Source organism: Rissa tridactyla, chromosome 16 (genome assembly GCF_028500815.1).
Source record: "Rissa tridactyla isolate bRisTri1 chromosome 16, bRisTri1.patW.cur.20221130, whole genome shotgun sequence".
In the NCBI taxonomy this organism is placed as follows: domain Eukaryota; kingdom Metazoa; phylum Chordata; class Aves; order Charadriiformes; family Laridae; genus Rissa; species Rissa tridactyla.
This window is the reverse complement of record NC_071481.1, coordinates 6,864,044-6,881,128: the sequence shown is the minus strand read 5'-3', so window position 1 is coordinate 6,881,128 and position 17,085 is coordinate 6,864,044. Positions and strand designations below refer to the sequence as shown.

Below are 17,085 nucleotides of genomic sequence, written 5' to 3'. Positions count from 1 at the left end.
GCAGTCGAAATTCTGCAAACTCAACCCAACTGTGGCTCTGCCGTGGCCGGCGGCGCTGCCGCAGCCTCACAGTAGCCTTGGAAACACCGGCGGCGCCGGAGCTGCTGCCCTCCTGGCTGCATTTCTCCCTTTGTTTTCCTTTCTTTTTTTTTCTTCTCCTTTTACCAAGCAACCAGCCCAGCAGCACTACACAGCTCCGCGCCGGCCGCAGCTCTCCTTGCCAGCGGGTGACACACGCAGCAACACGTTCCCACATCTCCAAAAACTCCAGAGGGGCCGTGCAAGCTGCCAGTGAACATTTTTTCCCCTGTTTTACTTATTTTCTATTTAATACCGTGCACGCACAAACAGGTCTGGCAACCTCAGGCAAGTGGCTAAACATTGCCGCCTGGTGATGGGGACACTTCTCCGCCAATGCGCCTTCATCCCACGCTGCCACACATCCTTTTTCAGCAGAAAAAGGGAAAATAACACACCATCACACTGTGATAATTCCCATGCCTTTCCCACATTGCTTTCCAACTTCTTTTAACGCATTTTCCCAGAGCAATTGTGGCTCCGCTGACTGGTTGGTGACCTGGGCACAGGTCGAGCACCAGCATGCATCCCCCCTGCAAAGGGATTTGGGAAGGAGGGACGCGCGGCAGCCCTAAAATACCCCAAACCACTGCGTTTCCCTCAATCCCAGTGCTGTGACATACACAACACAACCATAATCCTTTTGAAGAGCAGCCCAGGCCTGCTGGAAATGAGCCTAAACTGTGCATTTTTTTTCAACAGCAAACCCCGCGATCGCTTTTTGGGCCAGTTCTGCTCCCGCAGGTGAGAAATTCCCACGTCATCTGGCTGAAAGACGTAGCAGCAGAGCACAAATCCGCCCTGCAGCTGAGCTCGCCGGCACACGGACACAGAAGCGGGCATCCTGCCCCAGAGCGGCTACAGCCCCACGGGGCTGCAAGTCACCAGCCACAGAATCACAGAATGGCAGGGGTTGGAAGGGACCTCTGGAGATCACCCCGTCCCACCTCCTGCCAGAGCAGGGTCACCCACAGCAGGTGGCACAGGAACGCGTCCAGGCGGGGTTGGAATGTCTCCAGAGACGGAGACTCCCCCACCTCTCTGGGCAGCCTGTGCCAGGGCTCTGCCACCCTCACAGCAAAGACGTTCCTCCTCGTGTTGAGATGGAACTTCCCATGGTCACGTTTGTGCCCGTTACCTCTTGTCCTGTCGCTGGGCACCACTGAGAAGAGCCTGGCCCCATCCTCCTGACACCCACCCTTGAAGTATTTATAAGTGTTGATAAGGTCCCCCCTCAGTCGTCTTTTTTCCAGACTAAAAAGACCCAAATCCCTCAGCCTTCCTTCATCAGAGAGGTGTTCCAGTCCCCTCAGCATCTTGGTAGCCCTTTGCTGTCCCCTCTCCAGCAGTTCCCTGCCCTTCTTGGCCCAACCATGTGGATGCACGCCCACCAAATCACAGCGCTTTGCCTCAAAAATTAATTGCCCATCTACAAATACCCTGCAAATAAAGGTCTCCTGTTTTTCCCAAGGCTGCTCCGGTGCTTGGCGGGACCCAGATGCCACCCCCAGACACGTAAGTGTAAGTCCTGTGGTACAATGGGCACCACATGGCTGTTTCTGATGCAGACAGTGTTTTGAGACAGAGCAGAGAGACGCTCCCTCAGTGGAGATTTGGCATGATTTTATTTATACATAACACTTGAAATAGTTATATTTGGGAGGCAGGGGAACAACAGGCAGCGGGAGTACAGAGCTTGCAGTGATCAGCAGCACACAGACCCCACTAACTAGACACTACAGAGACCCACAGGGATTTTAAAAGGATCATGCATCAAGCTCATGCTTTTCCCTACCCGCCATACCTTTCACATACACTGTGCTTTTCTCCCAGTTGCAATTTATGGCACATCATATGACAGAGGAATCCAGGGTATTACTTCCAAGATCACTGAAATCACAAGGGAGATCCAGCTGACTTTGCTAAGCATCAGTTCAGGCCCAGTGGGAGTCCTGCAGGATCACGGGAGGTATCTGTGACCCTCAAAACAAGGCATTATACACTGTTCCTCACAGGCATAAGCTCTTCGCCCCGATCAGGGAGAACTTGTAGTACTCGGCAGCCACCATGAGTCTTCAGCTCCTCCTGCCAGGAATCCTAAAACTGACCCAAACCCTCAGCCAGGTTTAGCCCCAGACAAAACCTGAGCACAGCATATCGGACAAGGAGCTATTTGCTGGTTAATAACCATCAGCCGTTACCAGGCGTGCATATTTCAGATCAGCAGCTGGCAGGGAAGAAACCCAACCATCAGCATTTGTTTCCACAGCCACCCCAGTGACCTGACTGAGGAATGGTGAAAGGAGCATAAGCACTGCTATAGACATGGGAAGAGGGATTGCCAAGTGGGGGAAAAATATCTGATGCGTAGGAAAGTGGCAGAACCCAAACATCACAGAGGCAGTGACCCACAGACACCTCCGCAAGAGGTTAGGAGCGTTGGCAGTCCAACGCATGGGAAAACCGCAGTTGCTTCCCCTTGGCTGGATGCTTCAAAGGCTGCCTTTCCCAAGGAGACCTCTCCGAGGTGTGTAGCAAATTCAGCAGCCGCTCTCGCCACTGTTCAATCCTGTACACACGTACTCTATGTCCCAGCTGAGGCAGAACATGCTGCCAAGACTGCAAACAGTGCTGTGTTCTGAATGCTGCAGGCACTGGGAAGAATCCCTCTTTTTTTCAGGGCTGAACATTGTCTTTACCGTCAAGGACTTGGTTTTTTTTCCTGTATTTCACCCATGGTGGGCAGAATCCTACCCTCTTAGACAAAGCTGTAGGAGTTGGCTCATTAATGGACCTCCGTTTCTCTCACATCTAAGTGCTACACAGCCTTCCTCAGCAGATGCGTCAGGATGGTGATTCTGGGAGGTAACGGTGACAGTGGGGATGGACAGGGCAGGGAGAAGCAGGTGCTGGCTAGGGCAGGGCCTCTGATGCTGCAAACTCACACCCAGGCCTTGACTTGAGTGTTCCACCCCTTGACACAGCTGCACAGGCCTCCCTCCTCGTACCAGCGCCACTTCACGCCCTTGTACACAGCCCTGCTGTACGGCTGGAAGCACATGAAGAGGTGGAGACGCCTTGCCAGGCTGCAGTAGATAGCCATGGCCACCACAATGAGAGGGGACATGATGACGAAGCCAAGGATAATGAGGGCGGAAGAACTGTTGTCATCCAAGATGCTTCTGCAGTAGCGGGCAGCTGAGTGCAGCACCTGTGGGAAGAGAGACGAAGTTTGTCACAGACCTAGTGGTGGGTGGGAGTGGTGACCAAAGTTCCCTTAAGTTTCTAGCGCTTGCACAGAAAAACACCCCTCTTCCCTCTCTCCGAGCTGAGCCCAGCAACCTTCAGGCCACACTATGTGACTAACAACTCATTTTAATCAAGCTTTCAATTATTCCAGCCTCACTGCGATAAGCGAGCACTGCACACTGATGCTGAAGTAGGAAACGCTAGTCTTTATTAAGTCATCAGAACAGCACAGCTTCACATTTGACAGGCAGAAACTAAATAAAAAGGCCGACTGCTGCTACATCAGTGTGGGTGGCACAACATGCTGGAAATTATAAAAAAATAAATAAAATACAGCAAGACGTTCGATTCTGCAGACAGAGGTTGGTCATTCCATAGCTACCAGCTGGCTGGAGACTCTCCAGACTCCTGCCCTGGAACAGACCCCTTTGTGTTCTCTTTTCTCTGTACACGCTGTACTCATTTCTACCTCCCCACTGCAAGATCTGCCAGGAAAACCCCTTAGCCCCATGTGGCTCAAAGCATCCAGCACACTAACTGGTCCTCACCGAGTGGCATTGAAAGCTCTCCCTTCGTCCTGGCAGCAGCAGATCTGAGTCAAGCCACTCAGTTGTCCTGCATTAACAAATGCTATAGGCAACCCCCACATCCCCTAGCTGCCTTTCCTTTTGCCATATTCTTTCAGCAGTACAAGAAACACAACCCATCATACTTTAAAAAAAGAATAAAAGCCATCTAATGGATCTGCAGTGCAGAAATTGGCCTCTGGCTACTAGGAAGGCATTGAAAAGCAGTAGCCCAAAGAAAAAGGACTGCTCTTGTGAAGCCATACTGCCGCAATCCCTCTCTATGCCTATTAAAGTCTGTGTTGAAAGACTCCTTACAGCTAACAGCAACAGGGCTGCTTTCACTTCTGATCTACTTGAGTGTACTCGAAAACCTTTTGCATCTCCTCGAAGCCTTTGACTGGAGAGCACTGGGTGTGCACAGGAGGACTTGAGGTTTTCGGAGGTGAAGGTCGAGCAGAGTGAAGCTGGAAGGGGTAATTCCAGGAGTCAGTCCTCATACTTTTTCCCATTTTGGGTTCAATTTGAAGCTCATATTTATGACTTCCAAGGACCAGTTTCAGATCATAGGAAAAAATTATTTAAGGGCTTTACAGGCAATCTCATTTTAAATCTACCCTAAAAAGCCTCATGTCTCACAGAGTCCTCATTGCACTTGTGGAGACAGACCAGCATTTTACCAAGGCCCACACTGCACTTTCTCCCAGTGAGAGTTTATTAGGTTATTTCTAGTGTTACTCTTCAATAAAACAAAAGTCATTCTACGCACATGCCCTTTTGTATACGAAAATCCTAACAGCTATGGACTGTAAAAGGCAAGTGTTGGAACCCACAATGAAGAAGGGTTGCACGACTATCCAGGTACATCAGGACCTCCTCTGAGCCACTTTTGTTCTCTGTAGGCTCTCCAGAGCCTCCCACTTTACCCCGTTGGGCAACACACACATTTACATCCCATACTAAAACATTTCCAAAAGGTGTCAGAGACGCAGCAGGAATTTCCTGGCCCAGAGGTACATGATTTCTCTACGAATTATGCTTCACTCCAACCAGCACTTGTGTCTGCCTTATGAAACAATTAGCATGACAGATGTCTCCCCGTTCATTAGTTTGCAGGACCAGGAAAAGCTTTTCAATAACAGCAACTATGAGTTGTCGTCATTTCAGGGCAATAAAAATCAAAGCCAAACTTCTCAGACCAGCAAATACATCAGTACCGAGAAAACAACAGTAACACAGTCCCTTTGTCCGGGAGCTTTGAGATGGGGAGCTGTGGGGTGACAGCTCGTGTTGCTGGGACATCAGCTGGATAACACAATACAATGGCTTTATTGGAAAGTTACAGCACATCCCCCAAAGCCATAAATGCCTGTAAGCCAACAGTATGTCTTCGCGTGCTGTGGTGTCCCAGGGTTTAAGGGGCCTCAAATAAGCAAACTAAGATTCCACCTACAGAACGAACACCTTTGCCACGCATTCACAGCTCCTCAGGGTAAATATCACTGGTGCTAAAAGCACTGACACCGCAGCAGCTCTCCCAGAGCCCACTGACAGTTTACACACCTGGGAAACGTGATTTCACACATCAGCTAGGCAGGAAGGGTGTCTCCTCCGTCCCTGTGCAGTGAGACCTCCACAGCTACGCCCATGCACAGCTCCACAAAAGTCAGCAGAGCCTTACTGGGTTAAACTGGGCAAATGGCTGACCCTGCTGCTTGGTTGGACCCTTTCCTACCACCCATGCTAGGATCCGCTCACTCAGACAGAGGTCCCAAGGACTTGGGCGATTAAATAGGATGCACAGGTTCCATTAAAAGGAAGGGGAAAAGCTTTCTTCTTTCAATATTTCTCTGGCAAATGCATCAGTTTGAGAAGATTTAAATAATCTTCCCTTTAGTTCAGTTCTGTGCAATGGGGAGACCAATATTTTGAGTCCATTGTCCCTGCTGGGCGTGTTTTTTCCCCTGAAGAAGGAAGTAAAAGAGCTCTTCTAACTCAGGATAATCAGCAAGAGAAGTCATATTGAGCTGCTCCAACAGTCACTGCCTGCGAGGAAAACAGGAGAACTGCTTTTTCACATCCACACTTAGTCAAGTGATTCCAAACATATTTATAGAAATATACCAAAGCGAAATTTATAAGTAATGAACTAATAAAATCCAGAGGACAGCAACCAACTGGAAGAGACATGCACACAGCCAGAGCCTTTCCTGACAAAGCAGGCTCGTTTGTTGGTGCAAGAAACCGTACGGCACATTTGGGAACACATCTGAATGTTAGATTGGCATAAGGGGATTATATATTCTGTTAGACTTTACTAGTTCTATCAGTAGTCATTAGGCAGATGAAATACGACACGCTGCAGAAGGCTTACTTAAGTGGAAAGTAACAAACCTTATCAGAGCCCATGTAGGACCTGGGTGAATTACAGAGTTGGGGTTGGCAGCTCTCAGTAACAGAGGTCACAGAAAGAGAGAGAAATATTGTGGCATTAAAATGCAAACAGCAACTCTGTCAGCCAGGGAGTGTATTCACCTGACCTGTCACAGCTACTTGTTATTTTCATGGGAATACAACTTCATTGCCCAATCAAGCTTCCATTTCCCACAATACTGGAAGAAAAGAGGGGTAAAAATGTCTGTCTCTCATTCCTGACAGCATTCAGATGTGCCCACAAGATTGGCATCTCATCCAAGCTTGTTGTGAAATACTATAGATTTATGCCTGATCACATTACACTTAAACAACTGTACAAAATGCAGTGCACCGGGGTCGGACCAAGGGGTCCCATGCTGTCTCAGTCCCCGAGGAGCTGAGCAGTCACAGGCAGCTTGTCAGTGTTCTGTCTCTCCCGTGAGAGCCTTTCTGTCTACTGACACAACCTAGAGGTGCCAACCAACTACTTTAAGACAATTAGACCAGAAACCGTAAAGCCTGTACTTCCCCAGACAAATGCACATGCCAGCCTCGCTGACAGCTGTGTCACCAAGCAGAGACCGTTCCCTTCTACAACCAGGAGCCTGCGGCTCCACATGAACCGCCATAAACCTGCTCTTGTCAGCCCAGTCTATACCTGCCCCGGAGAAAATCTATACGCATACACACCCCTTAGGAAAACAAACCCAAAGCTCAGGGAGTCTAGCCTTTCCTTTACAGCCACTGTTCTAAAATAAACCCCTTATGGATGGCCCTGCCTTAGAGGTGGCTCTTAATAGCCAAGTGGAGCAAGGCTTACTTACCCGAGAGTGGCATTGGAAGCCAAAGTAAACCACCACAATGGTAGGAAGCAGGACAACGGTGAAGATAACAAACATCAGGAGCAAATTAACGAAAAAGACCAAGGAGTTCATGGTGACTACCACCAGGGTCCATGCCAAGCAGCACCAGGCACTCCGCGGTTCCCTGGGAAGGAGCTGGTCATTCATGTCATATGGTGGGAGGCTAGGAATCATCCGAGACTTCTCTGAGAGGTTGTCTGCTCCAAAGTCCTCAGTGTCCTGGCCAGACATTCTTCAAGAAGGCTGCTAATCAACTCACACTGTTATTCAAAATGGTTTCTTTGCTTTTGGCAATAGACCTGGGAAGTAACTTGCAGAGGCCTCTTCCACACACGGACAAGAACACTTAACCAGAGACCATAATGGCGCAAGGAAGGAAAGCCCTCTTTTGGCCACCTGCTCTCCCAGGCCCTGGCCAGCACAGTTTGTTTCCTTTCAGAATGTTTTCCAGCAGCGTCCCAAGCTGGCTTTCAAAGTAGATGTGGCTGCTGGAAGTTTGGCAATTATTTTGCTTTTGAATCCATAGTACTTCTGAATTTGTTGTTGTTCTTCCTAGAATTATGATCCCAAGAAGTTCCAAAGAGTTGCTGTCTTAGCTTTGATAGGCTGCTTGGTTCCAGAGAACACCTAGCTTTAGCATCCTCCTCCACCTTCTAGCGCTGCTCGTTGCTGAGAATACCAGGCTTAGGCACTTTCAGGCAGTTCCTTGACTTCAAATCATTTTCACCCTGTACCCAGGTAAATATTCCCCCTCCTGACTCATCCAAATGAAGCGACCAGTGAAGATAATGAAGAGCAGTTGTTTCTCCACTCTCTGCCTTGCAGAAGTCCTTGCCCACACCTCGCAGAGCTTGGAGCAGTGTGTGATTTCACTGCTCTCCGCTGCTTGCACTCACAGGCACTCGAATGCAAGCAGCGTCTTCCTTTCTGAGCTGGCTCTGGGCTTTGCAACACTGCTCTATTTACAGGGTAGATTCTGAAGCTGCTTTCTGCGCTAGCCAATCCTTTACATCTCTCTCTCTGCTGAAGTGATTTAGCACACAGCAACCAAGAGCCACGCTCAAACTATACACTCCCAGGTCAAGATGGTCCCTTTGCAGTTTTAATTATTCTGCCTCTGACTCATTTTCTACCATTTCTCTCTAGATTAAAAAACCTTAGAGAAATTGATAATAATCATCATATACCTCAGAAATCTGTTCTCTGCAGTCATCGCTGTTATTGTTTGCAGAACATACTGTAATTCTGGTAGTGAAGGCAAAGCATTTATCAATTATTTCATCTGCCTCATGATCAATATTAACGAAGAATTTCAGCGATATCTATGCATTTATGTAGCCTTTCAGATACATTCATATATGCATGATCATAGTACTGCAGGAGGGAGAAAACTTCCTTAACTCCAGAGGAAACTGAGATAGCACAGGTCTTACCAGAAGGCACAGCTCATCTCCGGCACAAGTCAGGGAAAGAATCCAGGAGTCCCGCGTTCCGCTTGATGCTATTTCTCTCAGAATAATTCTGCCCTAGAAAAAGGTTATCAGAAAAACGAGGTTCACACAATACTAAATGTAAAATGATTTTATAATAATCACAGACGAGTGCTAGCTTTCCTTCATTAAATGCTTCTGTTAAAAATTGTACATTTTGGGTGCCCCTGCCGTTGTTGGGTGTTCTGGTATGTTTATCTGCCTTACTTATTTACTTTTCAGATCAAACTGTGGCAACGGTGGTGGCAGGTTTATTATTTATGTAAAATTCTACCTTCTTCATGATGCTTTGGGAAGGAGAAAATAAAAGCGGGAGGCGGTATCTCCACTAGAATCCTGTTCATTTACCAAGTGACACAAGAGTAACTTTTCTTAAACATTGGTTTCAACTGGGATTCATCCCAAACGGGTAACCGGTGGCTATTCCCCTGGCTACGGTGGGGTTCGGTTGGACTGGATAGGTTTCATTGTTTGGTGGTGCCTGGCTGGAGGGAAAAGCCTCTCACCCCAGAGAGCAACAGGGGAAGGAGAAAACATCAGAGCTAGAGACCCATTCTCCACCCAAAACAGAGGAGAGCTGCGCTGGTCCTCTGGTGCTAATGACTTAAACTAAATTTCTCTTGAGTAATTTTATTTCCTCTAGCTCTAGCACTGAAGGTGACACTGAATTTAATTAATCTGTTTCGTTTGTTATTATTTATTCTTTCTGCTGAGTTCTGTCTCAGTGGAGGAAAAAAAAAAAAAAGTTGATGTGCCAAGAGAGGGCAAGAAGTTTAAAAATAAACTTTTGAGGCTGACAGCGCTGCCAGCAGCCTGTATCCCGATTTGTTCCAGAAGGAATATACTGGTAAATAAGAGAAAACATTAATTTGTAGCACAGATTAAAGTCAACATCTGTCTGTATTGAATTCAGCAGCCCTTGACAGAGCAGGGTAGGGAAGTGTGAAGTCCAGAAAGCAATTACTTTGCTTTGGGCAGCATGCACCAAGAGTTTCTGGTACTGGACCGTCCACAGCCAGCCCCCCAGTTTCCCAGCCACAACAGGGAGCCCGGGACCACCTGAGCCTGCCTCACCGGACAGAAGTGAAACCAGAAGCACAGAACGGCATAGAAGGGGTTGAAGGAGCCAAGGATAAGCTGATTTTCCCTGTGGAATACTGCCTTGACAATCCTATTTCCTTCCGTTGAAAGATTGTTCTAGTCTCTGGTTACCCCACGGAGCTGGAGTGCCAAAGATCATCTCGGGTACTGCAGTGTATTGCATGCTCTCATCTCTGGGAATAATGGTTTTCCTTGTTTTTTAAACTGAAAAATACATGAAAATGACTTCTTTAACCTGATTATAAATTCATTTACCACAGCTCTGCATTGTAAAAAACAAGAGACAACTGTCTCCCAAACATCAAGATGTTCCTCTACTTTTTCATTTCTGAATGTCAAGCCATGAAACATTTTTGAGAGGTGTACTAACTAATCCAAATGTTTAAAATTGATTTCAAAAGCACTTCAGCTGAAAGATCAATTTTGATTTTGACAAGACTGTAAACCCCAGGAGCAGCTCTGTTTGGACAGCCACTTTCCTGGGAGAGGGGGAATGAACTGTGAAAATGTTTTAGTAATAAATGCGTGAGAGAGATATATTAAAAAATACAGAGAGAAACAGCCTTTAAAACAGACATCAGAGTATGAAAAGTCCATTTTCATCTTGTTCCACACATTTCCTTCACTGCACTCTCAGGCTGAATGGCTCCCGGGGGAGGATGCAGGGTAGCAGCCTTCTCTCAAGCTGCAAAATGTGAAATCTCTGCCCAGATCTATCCAGACATCCAGAGGGAAATAACTATTGAATCCATCCTGCTTTCAGCTGTTGCACTGGCCAGCCACAGTGTTAATAAAAGCCTGAATCTGTGCGGGAAAACAGATGGCGTTGGATATAATAAATGTGACAAATGGCATGGAGGCTACCAAAGAATCTCAGTATTTACTATGCCTGTCCAACAACTGCTGATTTAAATGCATAATGTTTTTTTTTTCAGTTCGATTTATGCCTTCTAAGTGGAGAAAGGACAAGACACACACACACACAACCAAAACGATAGGAAGTAGAATCAGGGTTAGGTTCAAACCACGGAAAGATTGCAAACTCAGTGCTGGGCGACTAAAATTTCTCCCCCAAAATCACTTCAGCTGTGTTGTGTTGGGGCACCAGAGAGCTATTAAAACCAAAAATAAATGAAAAACCCAATGAAACCATCAGTAATTCTGCTACTGAAAACAGCTTAGAATAGCCAGGCTGGTGGATCTGAAGAATTTTTTACCACTTACATTCTTTTTAAGCATTTTGTAACTTTCTTATTTTTTTCAGACCCAGTATGATCTGTTTATGATGTTCATGACAAGTTCTGCCCATCTCGTGGGCTTTCTGCTGACCTGTGTGACTGTTCCAACTTAATATGCACCCTTCACTTAGGAGGAGGGGCAGGAAAAGAAAACGAAACAGCTTGATACTTGTTGAAACAATAAAATATTAATTTTACCGTGGGTGAGGGCATGGTGGTGTGGTAAATAACAAAGCTGCTTAAATAGTCATAGAAGTGCCATAAATACTAAAAAGCTTTGCTAAATCCAGTGAAACTTTCCAAAGTTCTTTTGCTACGATGAAAATGCATTTTAACCTGTCTTCTTTAAATTTATTTTCTTTTGGAAAAAACCCCACACATTCTAATGATTCTTCTAATTACTGAATGAACTTTGTGTCAGACAAACCCCAGGGATAGCAAGAAAAATTCTAATTCTGTGGAATTTCCACATCCTTAACAAGTACCTGCCCGTAAGCGGGAAAGATGTTTTGATGATGCTGCAATTTATGGAGCAATTTCTAACAGGAGCATCATTGCTTTGAGATGCTGAAACTGGTAATGATTAAAGATGATCAGACAAATTCATTAGTTCTCTTCTCCGACAGCACAGACCCTTGCTGCTAGGAATTAATTTTCCCACTGTCTATAATGACAGCACCATCTTGTGGTTTGGTACAGATGATAAATTTTACATCTCACGATCTCTTACACACAGGTGGTTACTGGAAGATGTGCTAGCCAGTGTGGAATTGTTCCAGTCACTGAAAACAACACAAAACCTTTTCAGGCTGCTTCAGCACTGCTAGTTTGAGCACTGCTAGCGATATAACCCAGGGGTGCAGAGGTGGGAACTGAACGGTGACTGCAAGTGAGGACCAGCATCCATAGAACTTTCATAAACAGCTCCAGCACCTCGCAGGACAAATGACAATGCAAAACAACAAAGCTGCTCCCTCCCCATGTCTCCACGGACATATGGATTATTTTTTCACTGAAAGCACTTTACTGATCAAACTCGATTACCCACCATGTCTAAAGAATTGCGGGTTGAGCCTTTGCATACTAATAGCAAGTTATCACGTAACCGTGTTTTAGGCTGCAGGGACAGGTCACTGATCATCAATATGTCTGCAGTTTAATAGGAGTATCACAATCACCTTTCTTTGCCTAGTATCATTTGGTGTGCTGCAGTTGCATTTACTTTCAGAAGCTCTCAGGAGCTGACATGCAAGTCACTGATGGACCGCATCTACCGTTACCTTCGACTGGAGAAGAGCTCAATCAACAGCAACAAAAAAACCCAACTGAACGCAGTAGATCTGTACATTCTTACTGCAGAACGGAATGCTGAGAGCATTTCTGAAAAGAGTTTTTCACTATTATAGGACGAGGGAAAATGGTTTTAAACTGAAAGAGGGGAGATTTAGATGAGATCTGAGGAAGAAATTCTCTGCTGTGAGGCTGGTGAGCCCCTGGCCCAGGTTGCCCAGAGAAGCTGTGGCTGCCCCATCCCTGGAGGGGTTCAAGGCCAGGTTGGACGGGGCTTGGAGCAGCCTGGGCTGGTGGGAGGTGTCCCTGCCCAGGGCAGGGGGTGGCACTGGGTGGGCTTTAAGGTCCCTTCCAACCCAAACCATTCTGCGATCCTTATTCAGGGAGTTTCGGCAGCAGCCCCCCAGACCCACTCCGTTACACCGCGCACCACCCAACCCGTTGCGGTGCAGCCCGGGAGCGCTGCACCCCGGCGCGGCCGCCGGTGCCGGCGGAAGGTGCGGGCCGTGGTCCGCCCCCCTCCGGTCCCCGCCCCGGAAGGCGCCGCGCTGCCGCGGGGGGACGCGGGGATGGTGCTGCTGAGCGCGCAGCGATGGATCCGCAGCCGCCTCACGGACCGCTTCTGGAGGGTGCAGGAGGTGCTCAAGTACGCGCGGGTGAGTGTCCCCGCCGTACCCCCGATGCCCACCGGAGCGGGAGCGGCCGCTCCTCCCCCGGAGGCGCCCCGGGGCCGGGGAGCGGGACAGCGGCCTGGCCTGGCCTGGCCCCTCGTTGGGGTGTCCGCCAGCCCTGCCCCAGCAGAGAGAGGGCAGGCAGCGAGCGATATACTGGCCTGTTACGGTTTGAGAAACCCACAGTAACTTATTGTCGTTTAGACAATTATTTTGTCACCTAAGGACCGCTCCCCGCACGGGAAGGGGAATCAGGAAAAGGCAGGGAAACACGAGGGTTGGATAGAATAAGACTAGATAATTAACATTAGTAACACTAAAGAACCAGTATTGATCCCGATACCACTATAAAATACACGGGGATCACACCCAGCCCATTCCCCCAGCAGAAGCCGTGCACTCCCCGCAGGGACAGCCCATGTGGGACACTGCGGGAGGAAGGGAAGGGCTCAGGGCTCCGGCACCGGGGCAAGGAGTTCTCGGGGTCACAGCCATCATATAAAGAGAGAGAACTCCTCAGCAAACTTTCTAATTGCTACGGAATGTGACGTTCATGGTCTGAAATAACCCTGTTGGCAGCTTGGGTCAAGTGCCCGGGTCTCATCCCTCCTCATCCCCGCACCTGCTGAGCTCGAAAACACCGAGACCTTGAAACCCACACACCAGAGGTGGCTATAAAATAAATATTTTCCCCAGTTCAGATGCTGGAGTCTTCTAAAAGTGCAGTTTTCCCAAGCATTAGAAGATAAATGATTCCTGTGGCGCTCAAAGCAGGACAAGGTCATAAACACGCCTGGTTTTTCATGCCATGTCACAGCACGTGGATGGGTGTGAATAAAAGTCAGAACGCGTCAGGAGGACAAGCATGGGAGGTAGTGCTTCTTGGTGTAGTACTGAGGTGGAAAATGCTGAAGTAAGTGACACTATCTATGTCTTGTAGTGCCCAAGCTGCCCACAGTGCCAGGAGCAGTAATTTATTTCTCTGACTGCGCAGCACTGGCTACTTCTTACTTGACGTTAGCTGGATGTCAGCGGTAGCTCCAGTAAACTTCTGTCCTTATGCTTTTTATTTGGGCAGCTGCAATGTTTCTGACATATCAGAGGCTCTTGTCCCATCCCCGAATTCACACTGACAAAACTGAGAGGGCAGCTCAGGAATGAGAATAAATACATGAGTTTAGAGGTTGGCTGAAAGCACTGGAGGTGATTTTGCCGGTTGCCTTCTCCCTGGAACCACAGCCTAAAATGAGGCCTGGCTTTGGCTCCCTCCTGCTGGACTGAAATTTTTCCCCCTGCTCCAACTTTTCAGCTTCAGGTTTCCCATGCTGGAAAACAAGGAAAAAATATTTTCATTATATGCAGGCTGAAGGCTTAGCTGATGTTTGTGATGCATTTTGTGATCCTTGGTATGAAGAGCACACATTAATATTATTGAAGTAATGTTATTGAACAAGCACATATTAATATGATTGATGGGTTTAACAGCCTTAAAGATAACTGAACAAGAACATCGTGGTTTTGTTTCAGCATTTTCGTGGAAGGAAGAACCGCTGCTATAAGCTGGCTGTACGAAGTGTTCGGAGAGCTTTTGTGAAGTCTACAAAGGCCAGAAGAGAGAAGAAGAGAATCCTCAGAGCGGTAAAGCGCAAAATGTTACATATAAACATTAAAATGGGAGAAGAGCAGAACTGAAATAGTAATTTTCCTTACTGGTGGGTTCTCTTAAAATGTTTAACCAGTGGCTGATAAATATGATTTTAAAGTAAGCACAGTCCCTCTGTGGTCTGAAAAAGCTCACGTTCTGAAGTTCATATGTATATATGTTGCACTGAGAAGACTATAGGTCTGAAAATGTTATATTTACTAAGTGTGAGCAGATCTGCATGACAAAAAGTTTACTTTTGGAGTATTTTATCATCCAAGATGTTCATCTTTACACTTTTAGCTCTGGATCACGAGGATTGAAGCAGCTTCTCTTGAACATGGTTTGAAATACCCGGCTTTCATAAGCAATCTGCTTAAGGTAAGGATGGTGCTCGGAAAGTAATGACTTTGAAACAACAAATTGGTGAAAATGTCTGAGAGAGGTTTTCTGAAGTGCCAGGCAAATTAATTTGTTAGAACTCTGAAATCTTTCAAGTAGATGTCGTCTGATAAAACATAATCAAAGGGTTGCTGGTTACTCTCTAAGAATGCAACTGCAAGGAATTGAAGCTGCAGCCTCCACTTGCCGATCTTTGAAGAATAATGGTGGGGACTTCCAAATTGGGGCTGGAGCAGGCAATAGCGGCACAGGGCATGGTGAAGGGATTGAAAAGCTCCTTCTGTCAGGCTGAACCTCTGCCAACACGGTCCTGCTTCCGAGTCCTCGTGATGAAAGGCCCTCTGCTTAGGAAAGGAGCTTGGTTCACTGCAGGAACTAAGTTCTGCCCTAAACCTGTTTCTCTTCCTTATGTGCTTAACCCCTTTTATCTTGGTGAACATCGTTGCTTCACACCTTGTTCTGTCCCCAAAACTTTTCACCGCGCAACTTAAGAATGAGGCTTCTAAAATGCTTTTATGCTTACTGCTACTGCGGGCATTAAGCAACAGCTGCCTTTAGTTCAAAAAATTTCAAAATACAAAGCTTGGATTACCAAAAACAACCCTAAGAAATCTCTACTCTTTTAACTACTAGCTTTGTGTTTTGGTGAGCACGGACGATGCAGGGAGTTGGTGCGTTGCCCCTTGTTCTTAAGTATGCTGGGGAATTGGTTTTAATTTGCTGAGACTTGAACTGTGCAATGAAAACTTGTTTCCCTTGGCTGTGGTCTTAATAAAAAGATAGTGTTTCTGCTTCTTAAAGTGGAACTACGTATAAATTTATAGCCTATTTCAAAGCATTTTATCTGTGTTTCAAATAAATCGGTAACTTTCTAGGTTTTCTGACGTGTTTCTTGTAAAGTTACACAGTTTCTGAAATTTATACACTTGTTCTCCTGGTTACTTTTGTCATGCTGTAAACAAAAGAATCAAGCACTGCCTAAAAGCTAACTCATTTTTCTTTTTTTTTTTTTCTTTTTTATCCCGCAAGATGCCTGTCCCTTTGATTTGTCTCAGAGCAATGTATTTTTGTAGGGTTCTGTTAAAAGATCCAAAAGAAGTAAACACTTATAGAATATCTCCCTCTATGAATATGCAGTTAACTGCAATATCTGCCCTCGTTAAGAGTATTTGATCCTGCAGTCTTTCTTCCGCTACTGCAGGGCAAATTTTAAGATACCAAGCAGCTTCTAGCACAAGTAAATGTGAATATGTCGAAGAACTGAAACAAATGCCATGGATTAACCTGTAACATGTGGCCTTCCATGAAATAAGAGATCCTTCTTCAGTCTTTAGTTTCTACCAGAGAGACTTTGAAAAAGTCAGTAAAACAAATTTTACACAGTGACTTAATGAGACATCCGTGGCCGAGCAGTCATGTCTGACACTTCCCTAATAGTTCCAAAATTGTACACTGTAGAAAAAAGGTAATTTGCCTTAAGACCTCAAGTAATCATTAAGCATTTCACTGTTGTTCCTAAAAATTACAGTACTTAACCAACACATTTTCTCACATTTAGTCCCAGGTGGAGCTGAATAGGAAAGTGATTGCCGATTTGGCTATTTACGAGCCGAAAACATTCAAGTCCTTAGCTGCCTTAGCCCAGAGGAGGAGACAAGAAGGCTTCCTTGCTGCCCTGGGAGATGGAAAAGAACCGGAGGGGATATTTTCACGTATCGTACACCACTATTGATATTAGAAGAGTCTGCAGATACGTGTTATAAAGAGGAACTTGTATTGCAAAGTAACCTCGCTCGCTGACTGCTGCTGAGATCGTAGCTGCGGAAGAAAATCCTCTCAGGGGGGTCCCAGAGGGAGGACAGGGGGAGGTCGAGGTGCCAGGCAGTGGTTAGTCAGGCCTGTAGAAGTCCCAGCGTTAATGACGTACATAGCGTGCAGGCGCTTTCTGTTAAGGATTTAATAAAGATATTTTTTTTGGTAACTGCTCCTGGAGAAGCCATTTGCGTGGTGAATTCTGGCGCTGCCCCGCTGTGGGGGGGAACTAGGCCCAGGCCGCCTCACTGCGCCTGAGGGCGGTGGC

At 46.7% G+C, this 17,085-nt stretch overlaps 2 protein-coding genes across 2 annotated transcripts; one reads left to right on the top strand and one right to left on the bottom strand.

Annotated features, from left to right (window-relative positions):
- Nucleotides 1–1,724: 1,724 nt before the first annotated feature.
- TMEM88B (transmembrane protein 88B) lies at nucleotides 1,725–14,342 on the bottom strand. Its single transcript, XM_054222208.1, has 3 exons — nucleotides 13,584–14,342; nucleotides 7,133–8,697; nucleotides 1,725–3,289 (listed from the first exon to the last, which is right to left on the bottom strand). Exons 2-3 carry the CDS (start codon nucleotides 7,400–7,402, stop codon nucleotides 3,020–3,022), a joined length of 540 nt encoding a protein of 179 aa, XP_054078183.1. The 5' UTR covers nucleotides 7,403–8,697; nucleotides 13,584–14,342; the 3' UTR covers nucleotides 1,725–3,019.
- On the top strand, nucleotides 12,821–16,986 carry MRPL20 (mitochondrial ribosomal protein L20). The gene is made up of 4 exons (XM_054222209.1): nucleotides 12,821–12,946; nucleotides 14,489–14,599; nucleotides 14,907–14,984; nucleotides 16,564–16,986. Exons 1-4 carry the CDS (start codon nucleotides 12,860–12,862, stop codon nucleotides 16,735–16,737), a joined length of 450 nt encoding a protein of 149 aa, XP_054078184.1. The 5' UTR covers nucleotides 12,821–12,859; the 3' UTR covers nucleotides 16,738–16,986.
- Nucleotides 16,987–17,085: the final 99 nt, after the last annotated feature.

Coding starts and splice junctions, on each gene's coding strand:
- TMEM88B (XM_054222208.1), bottom strand. CDS start 7,402: ATGTCTGGCCAGGACACTGAGGACTTTGGAGCAGACAACCTCTCAGAG. Junction 3,290..7,132: donor GCTTCCAATGCCACTCTCGG/GTAAGTAAGCCT, acceptor CTCTTCCCACAG/GTGCTGCACTCAGCTGCCCG.
- MRPL20 (XM_054222209.1), top strand. CDS start 12,860: ATGGTGCTGCTGAGCGCGCAGCGATGGATCCGCAGCCGCCTCACGGAC. Junction 12,947..14,488: donor AGGTGCTCAAGTACGCGCGG/GTGAGTGTCCCC, acceptor GTTTTGTTTCAG/CATTTTCGTGGAAGGAAGAA. Junction 14,985..16,563: donor TCATAAGCAATCTGCTTAAG/GTAAGGATGGTG, acceptor TCTCACATTTAG/TCCCAGGTGGAGCTGAATAG.